Genomic DNA, 24,740 nt, shown 5'->3' with positions numbered 1-24,740 from the left:
AAGGCCCTCATTCCGACTTCGGCGGGCGGCGGGCGCCAGAAGATCGCCCGCTGGCCCAGCGGGAAAGCCCCTGCAACGAGGAAGCCAGCTCCGAATGGAGCCGGCGGAGTTGCAGGGGTGCGACGGGTGCAGACAGTGAAAATCTGTATGGGGCCCTGTTAGGGCATGAAATGCTCATGACATATTTTGAGATTATTTGAATGCTGAACTAATGTATACTTTGCCATTATTACCGGTTTTGGTATTATTAATAAGTGTGATACTTTTGGAGATAATTTGTTTGGTTGTCTTAATCAAATTGAGATATATAAAGACATTCTAATCAACCGTTACTGATCCTGTACTCCTACCATTTGTGTTTGAGAGTTATTTTCGTGACCTTAGCATTGTTAATCTAGGGAAATAAATTTTATAATTCTTCTTAATAAACTGATGTGGTTATTGAGTGAGGTTTAATATCATGGATTGTGTTGATATTTGTTGATGCTCACATTGCTCATTGATGACATCCCCTTAAACATATGTTGCTTTGATCCATCGTCCTCTAGCGCAGAATCCACTATTCAGTGTAAATAATAGCCAGGATTCTGTGGCGCTGCAGCTGATGCAGGTGACACGCAGCAATATCTGGTCTTTGGAAGATACAACAGAGTTAGCAAAATATCCACTTACCATATTACCTGGTTTCTTATAGTAACCTGGATGCACAAGGCAACAGCAATCTTTGGATGAAGTGAGATGTAACTCGGTCACAGTTTTACTCTTCATCAAGGCTCATTGGAATATTTGAGCTTCTTGGGTAGTGAATTATCAATGATCAAGGTCATCCTGGATCCAAGTTGTAGGTGAATGGTTCCGGGCCCTGTTTCAACAGTTTTGGTGTAGATTCTGCATTTTTATCTTTCTTATCCAAAAAGAGGAAAACTACAGTAAATATTTACATATCATTAATACCAAGAAGCAGTTATTTGATGGGCCACGGCTACAGGTATAGGCCTTTTAATTTTTAGTTTATTTAAGATCACTCAATGAAATCTGCCACCAGCTAGCTAATATTCATATCTTCTCAAATGTTAATTAGCCGTAGCCATGGGCACAAACTGCTTCAGTTGTCACTTCCTTTAAGGTATCACAAATAAACCTTGATACATACCACTACAACTTGTAATAAGGAAGTTATGCCTCCTTCATAATCCCTCTAAACTGCGATGAAGAATGGATCACAAAACTAATTTTGCCAGTCAGAAAGTTTTTTATGACTTACATAATAGGTTTAGTACATAGAAAATCCCTTTTGTGGTTGCATACCCTTTGACTTTGCAAAATAGAGGATTTCGAACCCAAATATGTTTGTAGATATGGCCCTTAGGAGACTTCTTGAATTGCTGTTGTTTACTACTATTGATTTACCATAGCCACAAAGTAGCAAAGAGGAACCTGTTGAGGGGTTAAGGTGAGACAAGCAGTCAACCCCCTAATGCCATCAATATTCTAATGATGTGTGATGTCACATCCACTACTGGCATTTTGGTGAACTGACATCTTCACATCTCTTTCACATTTAAATAAGGCCTTTCATCTTTTTCTAGACTGCACCGACAATGATGATTTATCCTCCAAAATAAAGTTCAGCAAAATTATTTTTTGTCCACGTATAGCAGATGTTGTTCAAGCCCTTGGGTTTTAGTTCTTTTCTGGACACCACTTGTTGCCACATAACAATACCCTAAGGTGTGCTCATTATTTTTACATTCTATATTAACTACAATGTCTACAGATAATAAAAGTCCTTCTCAATTTCATATCTAATTTGAGTGCTTTTATTTATAAGAAGCATGAATCCTCTGCCTAATCATTGTTTTCAGTGCCTGTTCACTGACAGAGAATCTGGCTTCCTAGATATTTTCCAAAAAGGTAGTAGCTAACAATAGCCACTAATGGCCTAATGTACTATTATTCCATTCACAAAAGTGATTGTGAATTGCACACTGATTTTTTTGGACAAGATATTATTTTGCGCACTGACTGGTTCACAAATACTGAAGCATAGTGGAACACAGAATTACGTGCCTAATTAATATTTATTACACAAGTTGCATTTTGGGAACCCCTGTGATTGGCTTCAGTGATGTGGATGGTGGCTGGCAAGGGACAGCAGACCACAATCCCTAGGATTGCATTCTAAAATGCACTCTATTGTGGGAAAATTGAGGAGAGCTCCTTAAGGCTGCTAACACAATTCCCGAAAGGACCCCTTATTGGGTGCCGGTAGCTCATGAATGGCTTGCAATCACAATTGTGGTTGTAAACCATTGATACATTCCTTTCTGAATAGGAAATAGCAGGGTAAAGCAGCTTCCTTTATACGATTCAGAAAGAATTGAAAAAGTCCTTTTAGACGTGTAAATAATATTCAGAGTCAGAGCAGGGTTTTTTTACAGTAAGATAAACCCCTTTTGTGGTTGCAGACCCTGGGATCTAACAAATCATATGGTTTGTGATTAAGGAAGGTTTTTTTACATGAGGGCCTTCATTCTGAAGACTGGTGTCGTCATTCCAGTTCCAGGTTTTTTTAAAACATTTTTCCAGCCAGCAGCCTAGCATTGTTGTCAAGCTTTATGTGCTATATAGTGTGACCTCTTGCAAAAGATATCACATCTTCCTAAATAATGTCAGAAAACGTAATTTCTGCAATTGTACCTGGCTATAAACATAGTATAATCCTTAACTTCATTACAGCCTTGAATATACAGGCTTTGTGACCTTGAATTTGATACTCCAAACAGACAAGCTGTTCATGTCAAAGGAAGAAAAGTGATTTGTCTATACTAGACTATTGATGCAACAGTCTTTACAGAGGTGGATTTCTGCATTGTATTCGTTGTTACATGCACTCACTTGGTTTTATAGGCATTGTGGTTTTGTCAAACCAATGAATTTACATTTCAAAAAAGTGCATCTAGAATAGATTTATGCTGCAAAAGTGAGCTACACATTGAGAAAGTAAAAACACAGCCTTTTTTAAATCATTTTTTTAGTTTTTATTTACAAAAGCATTTAATAACTTACTTTTACGTCTATAGCAGAATACAGTGATTTGGAACACATACAGCTCATGCTTATTTACAGACTAGCCAAAACGTGAACATCAAGAAAAGGAAACTAATGAAAAACTCAAGAATTTCAACATTTTAAGAATTATAACAGTGTTAAACTGGTACAGTAATGAGAGCAACACAAGAGTTCGGAAGCATAATTGCTCAAAGAGTAAAGGAAATATTTATTTAAAGTTTTCGAGTAATACGAAAGTCTATAAATGGCAGGAATTCCTCTGTAGAATAAAGTCCATAGAAATCATTGTCTCATGGGGCTTTGGAAAAGTCCTGTGTGTTGGCTAATGCGCTAGGAGTCTGGTGGGGCACATTACAAAGCCCCTAGGCCAGAGACTTCTGAAGAGAGCCTAAAATGTAGGGAAAACGAAGGGTATGGAAGTAAAAAACAGAAAAAAGCAAAAAAAAAAAAAATCTGCTCACCATTAAAAAAATAACACTTGAATACAACCAGTTTCAGAACAGCATTTCAGTGCAAGCATCATAGTATCCTTACAAATCTTTACTTTAACTGTGATATTCAAGAAGGATTTAAAACAGTAGCCTAAAGCTGATAAATATCTTGAGGCGCCTTTACATTATTTCCAGCTTGTCCTTATTTACTTACAAAACCAACAATACAAATCCAGTCTGCAGAAGTGCAAAGCAAAGGGACAGCCATTGTACAATTAGATAAGTGTCCTTTTCAGTTCTGACGTACTAAGGGATAAGCCTACAGAGTACAGAAAATACATACAATAACAGATATTTAGCCCTGTACAAATATACTTTTAAATACCTTGATGTCTTTTTTTCTGAAAAAGTATTGCATTTGGATCTTGTACTTTCCTTTTTCCTGTCATCTTCAGATAAAAAAACTCTTCAATACAGTTCATTCACTTAAAGCTTTGTGTTAAAGGAGTGTAATGTGGGTGGAGATGAGCAGAGTCTTATGGTTCTGGATTCAGGAGTGGTGATGATGAAGAAAGAAAGTGGATAACTATATCACATTACACTGCAAAACGTAAATGAAAAAAAGGGAAAGATGGGAAAACAAATTAAAAAGTGAGAAAAAAACTAGTTCCAACAGCTGTCAACTAAGTAGTACTGTTCTTAGACTACTGGCAGTTTTCACTGAATAGTACTCCTTTGACAAGTATATGTTAAACTTTATCTTATTTCTGTTTAGTTTTTTTGTCTGTGATAATTTGTCGTGCACCATTTTCTTTCAGGAATACATGCAATAACGCACCAATATATGTTGCATTGCAGCTCCTATTTGTTACATTGATATTAACCACTATTTGCAATATACATGGACCTGTAAGTGGACTACTGAAAGAGTGCATGCTACTTATGGAGTGCCATGCCTAAAGTGCGATGTTACTATCTATCCCACTGCTGGGAGCGGCTTGCTTCTCGAATTTTATAGGAAACCATTTGGGAGGAGCCTTCTTTGAGGATAGCTCTACCTTTACTTGGATGGCAGTGGGGGGGAAAAAGGCGTGTCATACAATAACAAATGTATATGTTTGTTGTTGAACATTTTTCCCAATAAAGTATAATATATTTGCCTCTCGGAAATCAGTCATCATATGGTTTGGTCTGAACTGCTTAGAATTATGGACACAGATGCACCCTCTGTTCTGCCTTCTCAATGTGTACTTCACTGATCTTCACCAAATTGTACTAGTTTTTTTTTTATCAAAGGTTAGTAGACTTTTTATGGGTAAGAATGCAGTTATGTTATCTGAGATAGATGCAAAGGAGAAGACAAATTATTTTGAAATGTTGTGACTGGAGTGTGGCAGTCCCTGTGTCTACAAGAGTCACATTTTTGTAAAGTAAATGGGGCAGTGGAAACTGGCCTAGAGAGAAATTATTCTGCAAGGTGCGAGTCACAATTCCAATGAGTTGCATTTACAAATCCATAACTTTATTCCCTTATGATTATCTCTTGGTTTTTATGTCCCCAAAGATCATTTGAAAGAGGCAAACCTCCCTAAAATGTATGACCAAGTTGGGACCTATGAAGCGTACATAGATAAAAAAAATGTACACGGAAGAAGTATGGGCTCATGGGGCACAGTTTGCTAAATCAATGGAGTAAAAGATAGTCAATGGAGTAAAAGGTTATACCATATCAAAACAGACAATCGGAAATTGTTGCTGTTTGCCAAGTCATATATAAGAAAGCACGGAGCAAACAGACCTTTTTTCACATAGAGTATAAAAGCTAGAACTATATTTGCAGAGCAGTCCAATATGTGTGATAAACAATAAAGAGTGGTAAAATAAAAACAAAAAAGTGCTACATTTAACATTTGTATGCTCTTTCTTCAGATTATTTCACATGTGTGATTTACGTCCAGCATGGAGTATGGCCACAGGACATTTAGGGTAACACAAATGAAGGCTATTGTGTTGAATGGTGGGGAGGGCATGAGGATGAGCAGGTGAATTGGCTATGCTGGCTGTTAGTTCTATAGGAGTCCACTTTAAACAGCCAGCTGGAAGCAGTCATTGTGAATACAAAGGAGTGGAAGAAAGTTAACTTGATAATGGAGCCATCTATGTTTGCTCTCAACCAATGATAGTCAGCAAGTGTAGGACCTTAGGACACTACCTGTTGTTCATGTATGGGACAGTGACAGACAATGTTATTTTCATTTCCACCTTTCTGAAGGATGGTTACCAATTATAATTCTCATTTCGAAACATCAAAAACTTTGCCAGGCTCAGAAATACATGGCTGAATATTTGTATACTGCAGCACAGCACCTCAAACTATAATAAGCTCCAGTGGTGAATGCTTGTGTGCAATGGCTGTGGGTTAGTAGATGCAGAATGAAGCAACCTGGTGTTGCCACAGATTAGATCCTATAACTAGTACTTAAACTGCTTAATATGCTGAGCACATGCATTGAAGCCGTGTGTGTATCTTGCATGTTAGAAACTGGAAACAAATCTATCTTTCGTCTTCCACTGTGGGCACAGTAAACAAGATACTGAGGCACAATGAAACCAATCAGTTTATGGTGTGGGCTACATACATGGTTAATACTATATTTATAATTTCCAAGTGAAATATTTAGAAGAATCTATTAGATTAATTCTCTGTTCAGTAAGTAGTAAAAATGTAATAAAGTCAATTTACTCCTTTTCCCCCACTGCATGCTTGATGGCCACACTCCTCCTATTGCACTGCGTTGGTGCCACAACTTTTTGCTGCAGATAGTACAATCAGAAGCCTTGTTTTCACTTCTGTGAATCATGCTTCACATGGGTTAAACTATTGCATCAAGAACGGCAGTGTGACTGTATTCTACAGAAGCAGCACAGCTACCCATGTCAAGGCCCTATAAGGATTTATTTAATATGAGCTATTTTATGGAATGTACGACAGTGATAGAGATGTCTGAAAGAATCTGGAATGATCGCAAATGGATTAGGGGAAATGCTTACATGTATGTCACAACAAAACTTGAAACATTAAAGTAAATGGATCAATTTATCACCATTTTTCACCACTGTGTACGTTTCACTTCACTATGCTCATTTGAAAGAAGAACTCTTGGTGTAAATTGGCACACATTCTTTGAAACAGTTTGTTCTTTTGCTGTGTTGCCCGGCTTATCTACTGTTACTATGAGTATCTTCCTATTTTGTGGTGTTCTTCAGTGGCTGGCTGACTAGAACGATCAGTAGCTCTCATTAGTCTTTACTGTTGCTCCCAACGTCCTGTCGTGATTTTGTAAGCCTCTCTAAAATACTGCCAACTGCAGAGAAAAGGTAAAAAGAGCCTTCAGTAATAGGAGTGGCCTCTCTGACCCACTGTTATCTTTTGTCCCAATCCAACTATGTTAGTTTTCTTGCACAACATTTTACAGTTACACATTGGACAACGAGGTGGGAGGATACTGATGAAATTCAATGTAAATTTCACAAAGGCAGGTGTTGTGTATGACTGCTAGAAATCATGCCCATTGTTGGAGTCCATTCAGGAAACAAATAGGGCACACACTGCAGTTCCCATTAATAATATTGTCTGTGCAATAAAATCAAGGTTGAAAATGCATGTTCATATTCTTTCCTGTCCCACTGTTTGAGACACAAACTGTAACTTAATCTGTTCATCAGAATACAAAAGCTCAATTGTTTGTGATACAGATGTTTACATCTAGTGGAATTCATAACAATTGTCAGTTTGGAAAAAACTGAGACACCAACTGATGGCTACCATAGAAACAGAGGCCTGGGTGATTCTTCAAAACTATGCAAGTCTCTTGCAGAAGGTAACGTGATGCCTTTAGAATGAGTCTCGACATACAGTAGCTCACATGTGAAAGTACCCCTTTCCACATTGTGGCAAGAGACTATGTTGCCATTCTCGATCTTCAAAAGCCGAAAACTATTTTTAAAACCTTCATCATCTGAGACAACAAATGCAAGCTTCTGCAGACGTACAATTCCATACCTATTTATAAGAGATGTCGACATATATTCACCCTACACAGTTGACCACTAAGGTTTCCATGCTGTAATTGTATCAGCTTGTTTAACAATGTCTGCTTTAGAAAGTAACAGTGCAGCAACACAAACCTTGATATGAGGTGTAAGGAATGAAAATTAATTTCTTAATTAAAGCACTATCCTTCTTTTAGCTCTGACGAGACTAAAACGGCATTCAGAATAAGTACTCTTCTCATCTCCGTTCTGCAATAAAGGTTTTAACACTGAGTATCATAGACCATTTCTAAGCTTGCAGCACATCATTATCAGAATTAAACATTACACTTTAAAAAAGCACTGATAAAGATTCTGCACCACATTAAGGACAGGGCCTTGGAGTTGATGCATTAAGCGTGCTTCCCTATTGAATCAATTGATTTGTATGAGTCAGTGTTTTATAAAATTATTACACTGTATTGGAATGCAAATAGATCAGAAAGCCCCCTTATTTTCTTGCATATGATACAATGTTGCCTTCTTTCTTGCAGTAAAGCCTATCTAGATCATTACTTGTGTCTGTGTTCTCAATACCAAGCCTTCTCAAGGGACTGAATCAAGCAATGCTCAAAGAGTTTTACTCTTTTCAGAAATGGCCACTGAATGCGCTGGCGTGAGTTGCCCATTCCAAACTGTCATGAGCTATTGTTCAAGCTGCCACATATTGGTCACTACAGGATTATTTACAAACCAAATAGTTGCATTATATAAATACAAATAAAAATTGCTAAACCAGACTATGTAATAGGACTGGGTTAAAGTATCAAGAGAATTGCAGAGCTGTTACAATACTGGTACTTTCTGCTGGCCCTACAACAAACGTTGTTGGAATAACAAAGGTTTTTAACCTTGCTGCGAAAATTATGTTATAAGCAGAAATGTACAACTTCAAATCTTGGGACAACCCTAGTGTACTCCCATGTGCAAGTGGGAAAAAAACGTTTGAAGGAAAAATCGCACTCATTTCAAATGAATTTCAAATATCAAGTGTTTGAGAGACAAACATGCCAGCTTTAATGAATGGATAACAATAAAGAATGTGTAAAAAGCTGTTGGAACTAGTTGCTATTTGATGTTAATAGTCATGGAAAAGGGAAGACAATTCATTAACGATGACTACTAGCCATTAAACAAAATAAAATGCAGAGGTTATTTGCCATATTGTTTACTTAATTGCTACTGATCTACCATCAAAAGTTGGTAGAGCTTGGAAAACTTGCATTGTTTAAAAGTTTTCTCATCCCTTCAATATGGAGCATACTTCTGGCGGTCAGATCTCTTAGCCCCACTCGCCGATGGGATTTTGGCAGTGTAAGCAGATAAACTTCCCGTGGCCCCAGCGGCAGCTGCGGCATTTAATGCCAGAAGTGGGACAGTTTTCATGCCAAGCAGACTGGAGACAGGAACAGCATAGTGGGTGGTCGGTAAAGTTGGTAAGGGAGGAGGGGAATTGACACTGACTGTGGAGGCAGCTGCCGCTGCCGCCAACATAGCCATTGAGGAAGGGGTGGAGGTAGGGGTGGTAGATTGAGAGAGGTTCATGTTGAGGTCAACAGGGGTCGTGACGGAAGCAGTCTGGGTGCTGAGTTTAGCCATCTCTAAGCTGCAAACAAAGAGAGGAAAACAGGAACAGATTGGGAAAGGTCAAGCAGGGGTCACAGGAATCAACAGAGGAAGGAGGGGAGCAAACAGAAGGGAGGGGTTAAATTGGTTGACAAAAGGGACACACATGAGAAGGGACAAAGAGAGAGAGAGAGAGAAAGAGATAGAAGAGAAAAAAGGGAAAAATGAGGGTCAAAGGAGGTACATGTTATGTGTTAAAGAAGAGAAATAACAAAAGGGTATTTCATGATTTGATGATGAAAACATTACTGAGATGCTTAAGTTTTCTATTCATAAATAATGGTTTCTAAGCACATCAATAAAATAAATGAAGCCAAGGAATGCAAAAATGGCAAAAGATGGATAGGCGAAAGAAAAACAAAGATAAACATAAAAATAAGTATGAAGTTCACACTTGCAGCACTGATATGTTTGCCTTTAAAAATCTCAACAATGACATGTTAACTCTGGAAATTTCAGCCTCTTTGATATTTGTTCGTTTTTATATTGGTCAATACTATAGAATAGCTAATGAGCAGAAACTTGACATTCTTAGACATACCTAGGTTTCTAATGTTATATACCCATACCTACTTCTGAAAAACATAAATACACTTACCATATGTTTTGCAGGGTCACATGATGGGGAATAATACCCAGCCTAGCCCCCAAAGAATATACTCTATCCCATTATTCCTTTTGTTGTACATAACGAAGTGACAGTTTTAGGAGATCTCACACGTCTTCTCACCTGTTGGTGTCCTGAAGCACCATGCAAACTAAAGTAGCTGATTTTCAGGTTTAGGAAAATGCAGTAAGTAGCGTTGTAGCTATGCCCACCTCTTGTTCTGAAACAAAACTCTCACTTCTTAGCAGACAAATACTAAAGAGGTTGCACAAACAAATCCCTGCTACCAGACTTATGGAAAGAAAATGGCTGATACGGCACAAGCTTTTTTATTTGTATACATGGACTGTTTAATTTACTCCAAAAACAGATAATGGTGTCATAAGAATCCCTTTATTCTAGTCTGGAGAAGACAGACTAGTGAATGGTGCTGTAGCACAACTCACCCAAAACAGCATGTGGGTGTGATAAATTTACTTTTCCAAAAGAAGGTCTTTCAAATTCTCCTGGAAATCATTAGGGTTCTTCCTACATACAGGCTGAGCTTTAATACTTATCATATAAGTCAGGTCTACCCAACCTTGATTCACGAGGGGTGCAGCCATGCCACATTTTCAGGGTGAACAGTGAATCTGGGAACCAATACAATGTAGCCATTGTATATAAAACTATCTTCTGAATGTGTCCTAAACTTTTTACATGGATCTGGCTTCATGGACTAATGTTGGACACTAACATCCCTATATATCAGTACATTTTCCGATAGGCACAGAATGAGTAAAACCTTTGTTACATAAAACCCTTCATGTTTGAAACCAATGCATGTTCATTCAAGGCATGCCATTCTGATAAAGTAATACATTTTGTTCATTGTAGTTGATCTCTGCCAAACATTGTATGGTATGAAAACCAGTTGTGCAATAGATTGATGTGTGTAGTACTTCAATAAAAAGCAGATGAAGGTGCTGACACCTGTCTTCACCTCGGCCCAAGTCCAAATGGGTTCTGTTGTTGACAGATTCTGAAAGACTTTATGCATAGGAGACATATGTTTTTTGGGTAGTGCCCTTATTAGACTCCTGCTAAATTTCCTGCATTCTTATACTTAGGGAGCTGTTCAGTGGTGCACTTTTCCAGACCCATCAAGTAGTTCTATGTCAGGCTTGAGTAACATATCCATTCCTGCTCTTAATCTGTACATTCTGACAGTTTTAGACAAAATGAGGCTGAAAAAATGCTGGATAGACTACTCATGTCTGACGTGCCAACTTTAGATCTATTCCATTCCCAATTGCGTACACACCTATTGTGACTTGGGCCCTCAAGTTACCATTTGGTGTTGGAGAGTTCTGATATAACTGATAAGTTCATAGTATAGTTGCATGTTTAAACTTTGTTATCCTCCAATCTGTAATATCTTGGCCCTTATTTATACTCCGTTTGCGCCGAATTTGCATCGTTTTTTTCGACGCAAATTCGGCGCAAAACTAACGCCATATTTATACTTTGGCGTTAGACGCGTCTAGCGCCAAAGTATGAAGAAAGAGCGTCATTTTTTTGCGTGAACGCCTTCCTTGCGTTAATGAGATGCAAGGAAGGCGTTCCCGTCTAAAAAAATGACGGCGACGCAAATGCGTCGTATTTATACTCCCGGGCAAAAATCACGCCCGGGAGGTGGCGGGTCAAAAAAAAACCGCATTTGCGCCTGAATTTAACGCCTGGGTCAGGGTAGGCGTTAAGGGATCTGTGGGCTCAGAATGAGCCCACAGGTGCCCTCCCCTGCCCCCAGGGACATCCCCTGCCACCCCTGCCCACCCCAGGAGGACACCCAAGGATGGAGGCACCCATCCCAGTGAAGTACAGGTAAGTTCAGGTAAATATAATTTTTTTTATTTTTTTATTTTTTTTGTGGCATAGGGGGGCCTTATTTGTGCCCCCCTACATGCCACTATGCCCAATGACCATGCCCAGGGGACACAAGTCCCCTGGGCATGGCCATTGGGCAAGGGGGCATGACTCCTGTCTTTACTAAGACAGGAGTCATGAAATGGCGTCTGGGCGTCGAAAAAATGGCGCAAATCGGGTTAAGACGATTTTTTAGCGTCAACCTGACTTGCGCCATTTTAAGAAGCCCTAACGTCATTTTTTCCCAACGCCGGCGCTGCCTGGTCTACGTGGTTTTTTTCCACGCACACCAGGCAGCGCCGGTCTGATTGCGCCGTCTAACGCCATTCCATAAATACGGCGCCCGCATGGCGCTTCAGAATGGCGTTAGACGGCGCAAAATTTTTTGACGCTAAACTGCGTTAGCGCAGTTTAGCGTCAAAAAGTATAAATATGGGCCCTTATGTCTTGGGCCTCATTGTGTCCTATTCGTGTTATACTTACAAAAAACATGCAATTCACCTGCCAGGAAAAAACAAATCCAGGCAAAAATCTGATAGTTTATCTCAGTGTACTAGTCTATAGCAGTCTGAAGTTCCCTGCCCTAGGCAGCATATTTGCACCTTACAACCCGAACAAATGTATTGCAAATGACAATCCTTCAACTTTTTGGAAATAACCTAAACAGCTGTGGTTTAAATTCACCTCTAAACCAGCCAATAGACTTATATTTGTTTTGAAATCAAAAGAGGTGTTTTTGTATAGCCAGTCCACTAACCTGTAGAGTTGGAGTTTATTTAAAATTAAAAGAAATAGATTTTACTAACGCAATCCCACATAAATGTGGACCCAGCTTGAAGAAATATTATTGCTAAATTAAAGACAAACTAAACTATTCCACAGGCACCAAGAAAAATTCTTCTTTCCAAATTGTACTTCTGCAGATGTAGTGCAACAAGTTCAAATATTATTGGGGCCAACAGCTTTTTCTGTTACTGTCACATTTCTTGTATGCACATTCTAAATTATCAATCATAGTTTTAGAACTTTCATGTGAGTTCCTTTTCTCAATTATATTTTTTATTTCTGAAAAAGTTCAGTATCAACATGCGGTTCGCAAAGTTTCACACAGCATGCTGCGTGATTGAAGCGCCGGCATGTTTTGGTGAAGTGGTGTCTCGCAAACATGCTGCCTTCATAGGATCAAACGGGGCAACGGGAGCAGGCTCGAGTCCACTTGCTGCCTTTTGGCTCAAATGGATTAAATTGTCTCACCACAAAAAAACCTGGAAATGGGATTTAAAACCTTATAAATCAGATACTACAATTAAAACTAATTGTTACATCTGCATTTTACACGTAAATAAAGGATTACACATCTAATATAAAGGCAAAATAGGTGATGCATAGGGGATATAATTAGTAATCTACAATGCTTCTTTCACAAAAAGTTCTGGTATTGAAAACATCTTTGCATTTATTTAGTAGCCAATGTACAACTGCATTAGGGGTGAAACTAGTTTCTATATGTTTGATGAAAATGCCACCTTGTGCACTTAGCTTTGGGGGCTAAATTAAAAGACACTGGACTACTATGCGATATAAAAAAACAAGTTACTTACCTTTGGTAATGTTCTTTCATGTGGATATGATAGTTCTCACAGATTCCTTACTGGAGCCCTCTTTCACATGTGCCAGACTGGACCTGTAAAGTTCTGCCTGTGCTTAGACAGCAACATCACTATGTCCAGCATCAGCAGTGCCACCCACAACATCACCAGATGTGAGAAAAGGGATGTCTATATGGCTCTATGTGCTTGCAATGGTTATGCCAGTTCCATCCTTTTTTCATGTCCCCATGAATGCTAAAGAAGTAAAGGGCTTAGCCATTAAAGGAAGAAAGACAAAATAATCATCAATCGTATCTGATGAAGAGGCAAAAATAGAGGGCACTGAGAAATCTGGGTAAGCTGTCATGTCCATCAAAAAGAATGATAATGGATATCAGCCCCTGCAGATTCCTCACTTTAACCACTGGGAAAGCAACAAAAGGGGGTGGGTTGAGGAATTCAATTATGGTCATAAGAAGAATAACCAAAATGCTGCTCTTGCAATTGTGAGTGATTTTGATTCTCCACCTAAAATAAACAGTGTATAGAGAAAGAGAACATTGAAGGCCAGGTAGCTTCTCTGCAAGCAGGCTGCGGACCCCTCAAGAAAGCCCAAGTAACAGCTACTACTTTGGTAGAATGAGCACCAAATTATTTGACAGCAAATGTTCTCAACAAATCATTACAGTGCTCAATCACCAGAGGAAGCTGTCTAGGAATAATCTGATTCCTGACTGTTTTGGTAAGAGAGGCATCTTCAAAACCCATAAAGAGTTTATAATCAACACTATAAGATTTAGGGCTACATGTACGAAAGATTTGATTTGCGACTCACAAATTGCGAGTCAAAGCGACTCGCAATCTGCGATTCGCAAAACCTTATGTTGAACAGTGTCAATGACACTGTTTGCGATTCGCAAGGGGGTCGCAAATGCCCTACCTCATGAATATTCATGAGGTAGGTTGCAATTTGCGACCCCCTTGTGAATGGCCGCCATCGCAGGGATGGTGGCCTGCTGGAGACAGCAGACTACCATGTCTGTGACTGCTTTTAAATAAAGCAGTTTTTTTTTTTTACATGCAGTCCGTTTTCCTTTAAGGAAAACGAGATGCATTTTAAAAACAAAAAAATTAAAAGTTTTCATTACATTTTTTCAGAGCAGGTAGGCTCTGAACAAATGTTTTTACTGCCATTCACAAAGGGGAAGGGGTCCCATGGGGACCTATCCCGTTTGCGAATGGGTTAGCACCAGTTTGACACTGGTGCTAACTGTGATTGTTTTGCGACTGCATTCGTGGTCACAAAACAATCATACATGGGACTGCGACTCGCAATTAGGAAGGGAACACCACTTCCTAATTGCGACTTGCAACCCCTTTTTGCGATTCGGTAAACAGTTTATCAAATCGCAAAAATGGTTCTGAACATACCAAAGTGCATTTTGCACATCACAAAGGCCCGATTCGCTGTTTGCAACGTGCAAAATGCTACGTACATGTGGCCCTTGGTTCTGTGAATGTAATTATCGAGGGCCCCATGAGTGCCAAATGTGTGTATTTTTCCTCCTGCTTCAATGAATGAGGACCAGGGATGAGCCATGTAATTGAAATAACCTAAGAAATGTGGAACTCAATATCAAATGCTGGCAAACATAATGCCCCCCCCCACCACAACTTGGATCTTCAGAAAGTAAATTAAACAGTATTAAAGGAGATACAGCATGACACACACACCGGTCTAGGCAAAGTCATGGCCAACAGAACCAGCAAATATTCAAGTGAGAAATTACAGAGAACATGAATGTAAGAGATCCAATGGAGGCCACATGAAACCGGTAACGCCTAAGTTCAGCTCCCATGGTGGAACGCAAAAGGGACTGGAGGAAACATATTCTGAAGCCCTTTCAAAAACTGAACAGAAATTGGCAGCTTACACGGACAGCCTTGCTCAAGCAAGTGCTAATCTATCCCTTAATTGTACCAATATTGAAGGCTTTTTGGCCACAGAAACATCAAACTGGAGATGAGGAAAATCTAGTGAATTATTGTGCCACTATGCAGATACTATAACACCTGCCAGAGTAGACCACCATGGTGGAAGCCATTCTGGCTCCTAGAAAGACTTACAGAAATTCCAGGAAGCGAACCATAGAAGTCAAGAGCTAGGTTCTCAGGTTCCATGCAAGAAGGAATAGGACTCGTCAGTTTAGACTGCAGAGGTCTGCCTTTATTCTGCAACAACAATCTGCGGTTTTCCCAAGGTGGTGCACAACTCAACTACAGCACGTTAGGGTACCTTTTCTATATGCCTAATTTGTAGTGATTTATATCTCTGTTACTCAATACAAAAGGGTCTTTAGGATGACCCCTTGAAAAAGATTAGCAGGAGAAAATGTATATTGCATGCAGAACCTCCCAGTTAGGAAAAATGCCTCCCCACCATCTATCTCAAAGGATACTCTCCTAAGCAAAAAGAGGGGATGCTTCCTGTTCTGTGGCAAACATATCTATTTCTGGATAACCCATCGACAGGGAGATCAGATGTAATACTTACTGAAGAAACTCCCACTCATCATTGACACACTAGGAAGTTCACCCTCTTGTTCTCCTTCTTCAGTAGCTGAGTTACTATTGCTTTTGACTCTGCATCGGCCTGTTTGTTCAAATAAACAGAGTTGCAATGTTGTCCATTAGAAGGAGAACGTCTCTTCTTTGCAGTGTAGGCAGAAACACCTTTTAAGTCAACCTCATTACTCTCACTTCCTGCAGATTGATGTGACAGAATGTCTCTCAGGATGGCCAAAGTGCTACAAAGGTTCATTTGTTATTGTGGGCTTTCCCACCAGGTAGCAAACAGTCCTGCCTGCATTGTATAGAACAGATATAGATGAGATCCCCCAGGTAGAATGTTCTGCTGACACCTCAACGTGAGAGAGACATGGAAGCTTGGAAGAGAGCTTCTTCCCTCAAGGGACGAAAGAATTGTTGAGGCATTACCTGCTATGAATTTTCTGGTATCATCTATGGAACCACTAATTGGAAGCCAGACCCAAAGCTGAAACATAAGCTTCCCCAATAAAGTCAGCCTTGTCCCAGAATACTCTCTGCTCATCAATTGTTGTGGCTAGACATCATGTTAAGAAACTGGCATGCACATCCAGCAATGCCTCTTTGGCATTCCATGGGAGCCCATTCCCACTTAATAATTACTGCTCAATGCAGTGATTTAATCTGATGTGTTGAGTTGTAAAACTTCTGCATTCTAAAAAAAACAGGTTTTTGACATTTGAAAATAACGTTTGTGTCATGAATTACATGCCAATTATTTTCAGGTCTCGGCTCGTTCACAGGCTTGTAGAGTCAAGCAGATCATTTTGGTGAGGCTTTGGTTCAACTCCCCCAGTCCATTTGTTAGCTTGCCCTCATTTATTTTGAAAGTCTCAGGACTACTATAGACAACAACTTCCAAAACCAATAATGCCTAACCAATAAACAAGTAGCATTGGAAGACGGTGCCTACTTATATTGGCATGTGGTAGACATTCCAACAGCTGGCCCATTAAGGCTTGTCCCATGCCTCGCAAAAGGCCTCACTGAAAGATAAAATAAGGATTAAGAGGCCCAAAGGCAATGAGTTCAGGCTCTGCCTATGCCAAAGGAAACTCATTATGTGCCAAAGGCACACTAAGGGCCTCAGTTACTACAAATTGGTGCAGCATGGTGCCAAATTCGGCAATGATATGCTGTGTCTCTTCAGAAACTCAGGGATGCACTGTATTTACGGCTATTCGGTGCACCCCTGTATTTTCCCAAGCGTTGGCACTAAATTTAGCAGCCTAACTCCAACACAGGCACCCTTGCACCATAGTGCAGGGAATTAATATTTATGTGCAGGAAGGTGCTCCTTCCTGCACATAAGCAGTCAATAATGGCAATTTGTTCATTCAATGTGTGCTACAGAATGCAGTATACTAAAGTAACAAATCGTCATTATTTAATGATTGTTTATGTGCAGGAACGGACACTTTCCTGCACATAAACAATCATTAATGGTATTTTGCTCTTCCTATGTGTGCTGCAGAATGCAGCACACAAAGGGAAAGCAAAGAACTGGAGAAATAAAAGTATTTCTCCTCTTTACACCATGCTAATGCCACCCCTACGGTGGTGCTAGTTTTTGGCACTGCCTCAGGTTTACGAATTCTCATAAATCTGGGGCAGGGTCAAAATGCAATGAGTGTTGCAGTGGAACGCCCACAGCAACACCCACTGTACTCCCCTTTCATGCAAAGTCATGCGTGTAAAGGGGCCATATTTATAAAGCAGCGGTAAGCCACAAAACGTGGCTTAAAGCTACTTTGTAAATATGGGGAAGGGCATTGCGCCACCGGAACATCAGTAAAAGTGATATTCCAGTAGCGCAATGCCCTTGTAAATGAAGGCCTAAATGCTGTGATGGCTGAAATAAGTACACAAGAGGCCACAGATGCCAAATGTTAAGATTGGGTTTTTGTAAAGTCACTGTCTGATCATTAGAAGCAACCATTAGGTGAAACCTTGCCTGTGGGATTGGATCAAGAGCGGGTTATCAGAAGATGATGTTGACCACTCTTTCAAACTCTCTCTCTTTTTTGCCATGATGTGAGGAGGATGTGTGCTCTATTTGGGCCTCATAAGCTTTTTCCGTGTAGAAGGACTCAGAAATCAAAAATGTGTAAAGCATTTATTGACTTGCCTATGAAACAAGACATAAATATTTTATTTTCCTTTTAATATCAACCTACAAGCTGCATAACTGCAATCATGTCCCTGCCTAAGGTGTTTCTATCCCAAACACCAAAGGCGGTCATTGTGAGTAACAGACAAAGGACTGGGATATGATTTACAAGGCTTAAAGTCCGAGGATGGTGGAGGCAAAAGCCTTTTAAAAAGAAAAAAGACATTAAACAACAAAATGATCTGACAACCTTCTCAGCAGCTCTTGATTCTGGGTCTGTGGAATTGCAGAAAAGGGACTGACGTCACACCTGTGACTGACTTCATATATAACGCTGTTGCACCATACCCTGTGAAGTTGCGGCAATTCGCAGCTGATGCTGGGCCTACCTGGCATGAGTGACCAAACATGGTAAAAATAAATTCTGAATCCAGTCTGTTAATAGGAAGAAGGTTCATGTAAGGAATCTGCTTGAACCAATGTTCATAAGAAGCAAATGCTTCTGGACGTATCCTGTTTTATATTAATTGTTATGTGCAGCTGATTGTCTTCAAAGGTTACTAGATTAGCATAAGCTTAATGCATGTGCTTTTGTTGTGTTCTGATTTTTATAGACTTAGGCCCATATTTGTGGGAAAATGACAGAGCGCGACGCTGTGCCAAAATTGGCAGCGCCGTGCTCTGTCATTTTCACAATGAAGGGTTGTGCTGTATTTAAGTGAATACGGTGCACCGCTGTGTTATCCCCTGCGCTGGTGCTAAATTTAGCTGCCAGCGCCACCGCAGGCATCCTGGCCCCATCGCACAATGATGTCTGCGTTGGGCTGTGTGCTTTTTAATGTGCAAGAATGAGTCCTTCATGCACATAAAGAATCACTAATGACGCTTTGGCACTTCTGTATGTGCTACAAAATGCAGCTCACACAGAAGTGCCAAAGCATCATTTGAAAATGATTGTTTATGTGCAGGAAGGGACACCTTCCTGCACAGAAACAATCATTTCTGGCATTTTGTACTTTCTACAGCACGCATAGAAAAAAAAAAAAATGAGGAGGTATAAAAGTATTCCTCCTCATTGCGCCTTGCTAATGGCACCCCTGGGGGTGGCGTTAGATTTTTGCATTGCTTCAAGTTTACGAAAACTCGTAAATCCGAGGCAGCGTCAAAATGCAATGGGTGTTGCTGTGGCACGCACACAGCAACCCCCATTGCATACCCCTCTGACACAGAATACTGCATCGGAGGGGGCTGTATTTACAAGGAAGAATAATGCCACAAAAGTGGCGTTACACCCCTTTGTAAATATGGAGCAGTGGTTAGCACCACTGTGGCGCTAGTGAATTATAAATATGCCCCTAATTAGTTGTGACCTAAGGTCATATTTGGCAGAAAAAACGTGCTAAAAGGCAAGATTTTACTAAAACTGTAGCTGGAAAAAACGTTAAATATTCTTTGGAAATTTGAGTAGCAGAACAATACTTTCAAATAACTCAATTAAACATGTGAAATGTGTTACTCTAATGTGATTTTGTAAGTTGTGAGTTGAATTGTTTTATTTGTAATGCATACTGTTCTGGAAGTAACCTAGGTTGTGCAAATGCGTAGCATGCATTAAGTGAGTAGAATTCCAAATGCAAGATAAGGCACTGACATTTATCCACTCAAAGAAAGGTTCAAAACTGTTGTATCAAGAAGGAACTACATTTCGGCTGCTCATGAACCTGGGTGGAAAATCCATTTCTTCCAAGGATCAGTGCAAGCGAAGGGCTGGGAGCAAAAATAAAAGCCCTGGGAAATGTTTTAAAGTGAGGTTGGCCATTTTGATGGAGCTTTTCAGGGGCATTATTTCTGTGCAGCAACACATTCTTTGTGTTTCAGTGCTGAAGAGGATGAAAATCCCTTAACTCATTCAGCTCCAAAGGAGCTTCCAACCTACTAGGGTTTTTCCCTTTTTCCTTCATGGCCAGTCTAGCTTTGCTGCTGCCTAGTTTACCTAAAGCTATCAAAGTTAGCTCCCATGCCGCTCATTTGTTGCTTTACTTAAGCATGGTTGTCAGTAAGTAGTGATATTTCCTAATATGGAACTAAAGGCCTCACTGCGTAACTAGTGAGCACTGATTGTGTTCGCACTTAAGGAAACCTGATACTTTCATTGTCCTCTGCCATTCACCGACTCGACCAATGCAGAATGAAGTGTAAGGTTTTGTGAGGTTGTTGCATAATTGCCTGTTCATGAAGGTCTCCGACAGCTGTCTTCAGTTACCTTAATTGTATTCAATCATTAAGAGGCTCGAACAGAGCAATACACAATATTCAAGAACAGCTCGAAAGGAGTAACGTTGAAATTCCCCGTGCCTGGGTGTTTACGTGTGATATGGCAACACAATGTTGGAAACATTTTGTTTAAAAAAAAACAAAGATGTAAACCCTCATATGTTATACTTCATTTTCGGGAGTCCTCCTTTGTCAGCACCATCTGGTGCTTGACGAACTCACCCAGAGCTTTTTGAGACTTTGTGTATGAGAGTATGTGTAGAGTATGACTGTAGTCTTAAACTCTTAGAATATATGAGCACGAGAAGAATATAGATCTCTATTTTGTGTGATCAGAATTCCAAATGTCAGTGCATACTGGCTCGGTCTCTCTATTGTGGCTAGTCTGACTTCCACTGTATTTCTTTAATGATTCTTACTTTAATGGCCGACCTAATGCAAACCCATCTTCAACCATCTCCTCACCCAAAGCTGGGCAGAAGTGACAAATTGAGCTGTGGATTTGTCTGTTAACATCACATTTGAAGATTGTAATGAAAAATGTACTGTGCATGTCATCTCTTTGGTATGTGCATTATAAAAGGGGTTGTGTACATTTTCCCGATTTACGTTGTTTATTTTCATATGTTCTTTATCATATAGCTTTGCAGAACCTGACTGGCTAAAATCCGTTTGACACTTTCTAGAATTATGGGCAGAACTTCTTTTTCTATGTATAGTCACTGTCTAGACATCCTTGGGCACTGAACACTATGGTAATGGTTATGAGTGAGGGTTTCATCTACATAGTAAATACCAATCCAACAGGGTAAGGAATTTTCCTGGTGCAGTAAATACTCATAGTTGAAGTTGCCTCTGGGAAATGACGAATTACTTGGTGTTTTCACAAGTGGGGAATTTTCGGTATGTTTCACGCAATACATTTCAGCAGGTTTGATGTGCCAAAAAAACTGTAGGGAAGACTTGTGGGAATGTTGTGTTTACCACAGATCTTGGAATTCCGATCCTTGCTCAAACGGCGCTGTGTACAGGGACCAGAGTGTACCACATCAAAGAATCAGGCCCTTAATAGTGAAGCCCAATGACTAATGCTACTGATTCCCAATCCAGCAGGGGTGCACAGATCAACTTACCTTGCATTAATGAGGTACTGTGCTAAACTGATGTTTGCGGGGGATCCTGTGATCGTAACCTGCCGCTCTCCAGAACCTTCTGAGGCATTTGCAATCTTGATCTGCGCTCCCGACATCTGTCTGATTTCATTAATCTTACTGCCTTGTCTCCCGATAATGCAACCTATTAACTGAAGTGGGACATGCATTTTGAAATTAGTCTTGGACATACTGTGAGAAAATAGAAGAAAAGTTCAACATTAAAAAACACAAAGAAGAGCGGAGGAAACGTGTTTTTTGTCAATAACATAGAACATGCTTGTCTTGAATTGTATCACCCTACAGATCTTCAGCGTCCACACAGGAGTAGTGAGCGCCACCTAAATAGTACAATACATTACAATGAGATGCTTGCAGCTGCTACATTCTCTCGGGAGTTCTCTCCTATATGCAATTGCAAGTAGGCGCTTGACCAAGCAAGTGCATAAACTGCAAAGTCCAGATATTTGAAATAAACCAGCTTCAGATCCCTGTTAGATGTGTTTGAACTATTTTTACCATTTGATAACCATGGTTCTTTTTAGTTCCTGTTATTAAACTTTTCATACTTTAACTGTTTTTAAGTTACAGACACCTTTGTAGATACCCACAAACTAAACTAGTTATTAATTTTATATGTGGACTGAAACAGATGACTGCTCGTTTTCAGGAGGCTTAAGAACAGGTTTTGTGTGAAGACATATATATATATATATATATATATATATATATATATATATATATATATATATATATATATATGAAGAAACTGGGCATACTAATTAGTGTTTCCTTTCTCTTCGCCTTTTTACACAGAATAGGAAAAAACATGCTCAGTATTCATCTTTCTTATTTTTACATTTATGTAGTGCTCGAAACCCTTATGAATTCAGACGGGATAAAAGTTCGTGCCAGATGCACTCACCACCTATCAACAACAGCAAACAAACAACAACCAAATGTTTTTGATTTCCTGAGAGAATTCATGTTCCTGGAACATGGAACTCACGGTTGCATATATCTGTTATGTACAATATACCAGCACACATTATGCCCCACTCTTTAAGAAGGAAAAAATGTTGAAAACATGTATCGCTTTTCCACAAGATGGCTGACTATGCACTGCATATAATTTCAGAGGTGAGTCAAGCTGCAAAATGTAACAGCATATGTAAGGAAAAGGAAATATTCTTACTGAAGCCTTTTTAAACCAACTGGGGATTGAAGGTAGATAGCGATCGTCGGTAGTTTTTGAGCTACTCACGAATGTGGAAAATCCGAGGGCCTTTGGGCAATGCCGATGTATGTGAAAGTCAATGCCCCCCTGCACTGCTGGCAGGATTTTACACTTTTTTATAGGTTGTTTTTTCATTTTATTATTATGTATTTGTTCCCTTTATATATAATACAGTATGTGGAAGGGTGGGGTTACGGAAACCGCGTATAATCTAAATAAACAAAACAGACATCCGTGCAAACCTTGCAAAACTAGAAGCAAAATGGCAAGGGAAAAGGGCTGGATGTGGAAGAACTAAAAAAACATAACACGTAAACCAGCAAATGTATCCTAACAAACATGTAGTGTGGTTCCTAAGAAAACGTTCCAGGGCGATTAAAAGTGATATACTCTTTAGGAATAAACAGTTTACCTTCATTAACAGCTTGTCAACATGACGAATAGCTCTCCCTATTGCCCATTCAGAGCAATATTCAGGATTGCCGAACAGGAAAACTGTTGGAACGTTAAAAGCTGGCTCTGGAAAAATGTATTTTCTCTTTAGTGGATCCATGTGTATTCCCTTAAGTGCTCCGTGAAAATGTCAAATAGAACCTGCAGAATTAAGCAGGTCAGCATGCGCAAAGACCTTGGAGAAATGTTTTTTACGTCCATTTTGTAGGCCTCGACATCGGAAATCAATGGTGACCAATGAGCCAAAAAGAGCTAATCTGCGGCTCAAGTATTATTTGCTTACCGCCTGGTAAGAACTTGCTGTAATGTGCACAGAACACACCAAGGGCCATATTTATACTTTTTGACGCAAAACTGCGCTAACGCAGTTTTGCGTCAAAAAAATTAGCGCGGCTAACGCCATTCTGAAGCACCATGCGGGCGGCGTATTTATTCAATGACGTTAGCCGGCGTTGCCTGGTGTGCGTGAAAAAAAATGACGTACACTAGGCAGCGCTGGCGTAGGGGAATATGGAGCTTGGGCGCCAAAAAATGGGGCAAATCAGGCTGAGGCAAATTTTTCGCCTCAACCCGATTAGCGCCATTTTTTTCGACTCCCAACCCCCATTGAAATGACTCCTGTCTTAGCAAAGACAGGAGTCATGCCCCCTTGCCCAATGGCCATGCCCAGGGGACTTCTGTCCCCTGGGCATGGTCATTGGGCATAGTGGCATGTAGGGGGGCACAAATCAGGCCCCCCTATGCCACAAATTTTTTTTAAAAAAAATACTTACCTGAACTTACCTTAATGTCCCTGGGATGGGTCCCTCCATCCTTGGGTGTCCTCCTGGGGTGGGCAAGGGTGGCAGGGGGTGTCCCTGGGGGCATGGGAGGGCACCTCTGGGCTCCTTCTGAGCCCACAGGTCCCTTAATGCCTGCCTTGTCCAGGCGCTAAAAAACGGCGCAAAAGCGGCTGGACGTAATTTTTTAAAAATTTTGCCCGGGATTGTAAATACGGCGCACATGCCTCGGAGTCACTTTTTTAGTCGGGAACGCTTACCTTGCATATCATTAACGCAAAGTAGGTGTCTACGCTAAAAAATGACGCAAACTCCATGGACTTTGGCGCTAGACGCGTCTAACGCCAAAGTATAAATATGGAGTTAGTTTTGCGTCGGAATTGCGTAAAAAAAAATGACGCAATTCCGGCGCAAACAGAGTATAAATATGCCCCCAAGTCTCACAAATGGACGCAGATGAGTGGAGAAAAATCAGATACAGACCACCACCGTTATTGTCTTATTTGTATAACACTATATGCTAGCAAACTCTTACAAGCCCAGACATACAAGAAGGATAATAGAACATTTTTTCTGGAGAAGGCAAAGAGAGATTGGAAAAGAATACAAGGGGGAGGGCAGGGATGAGGTGATATGAATTAAGCCACACGGAGAGTTGAGCTTCAAGAACAGAAGGGAACATGAGTAGGAAGGGAACGTAGTTATGACATATAACATTCTAGGACATATTTACAAGGAGCTTGCGCTGCATCACTTTTGTTTACGCAGCCACAGAGCAATCAGTGCTCCACCTTGCCCCATATTTAC

At 40.1% G+C, this 24,740-nt stretch overlaps 1 protein-coding gene across 20 annotated transcripts in view; it reads right to left on the bottom strand.

Moving 5' to 3' along the window:
- Positions 1–3,017: 3,017 nt before the first annotated feature.
- The window catches only part of LOC138280823 (poly(rC)-binding protein 3-like), a 2,739,176-nt gene continuing 2,717,453 nt past the window's right edge, over positions 3,018–24,740 (bottom strand). For 4 of the 20 annotated variants that reach the window (XM_069219527.1, XM_069219528.1, XM_069219529.1 and 1 more), the window contains 2 exons: positions 21,447–21,616; positions 3,018–6,868 (listed from right to left, as the gene is read on the bottom strand). In XM_069219527.1, coding sequence (XP_069075628.1) covers positions 6,811–6,868; positions 21,447–21,616 — 228 coding nt within the window. In that variant the 3' untranslated portion in view covers positions 3,018–6,810. Of the gene's footprint in view, positions 6,869–8,747; positions 9,202–12,798; positions 12,999–21,446; positions 21,617–24,740 lie in introns of those variants that run through there. The other 16 variants (XM_069219524.1, XM_069219523.1, XM_069219522.1 and 13 more) reach the window with 8 other exon arrangements.

The sequence above is a fragment of the Pleurodeles waltl genome, chromosome 2_2 (genome assembly GCF_031143425.1).
Source record: "Pleurodeles waltl isolate 20211129_DDA chromosome 2_2, aPleWal1.hap1.20221129, whole genome shotgun sequence".
Taxonomy (NCBI): domain Eukaryota; kingdom Metazoa; phylum Chordata; class Amphibia; order Caudata; family Salamandridae; genus Pleurodeles; species Pleurodeles waltl.
Note: the sequence above shows the minus strand (reverse complement) of the source record. Positions and strands in the feature narration are given on the sequence as shown.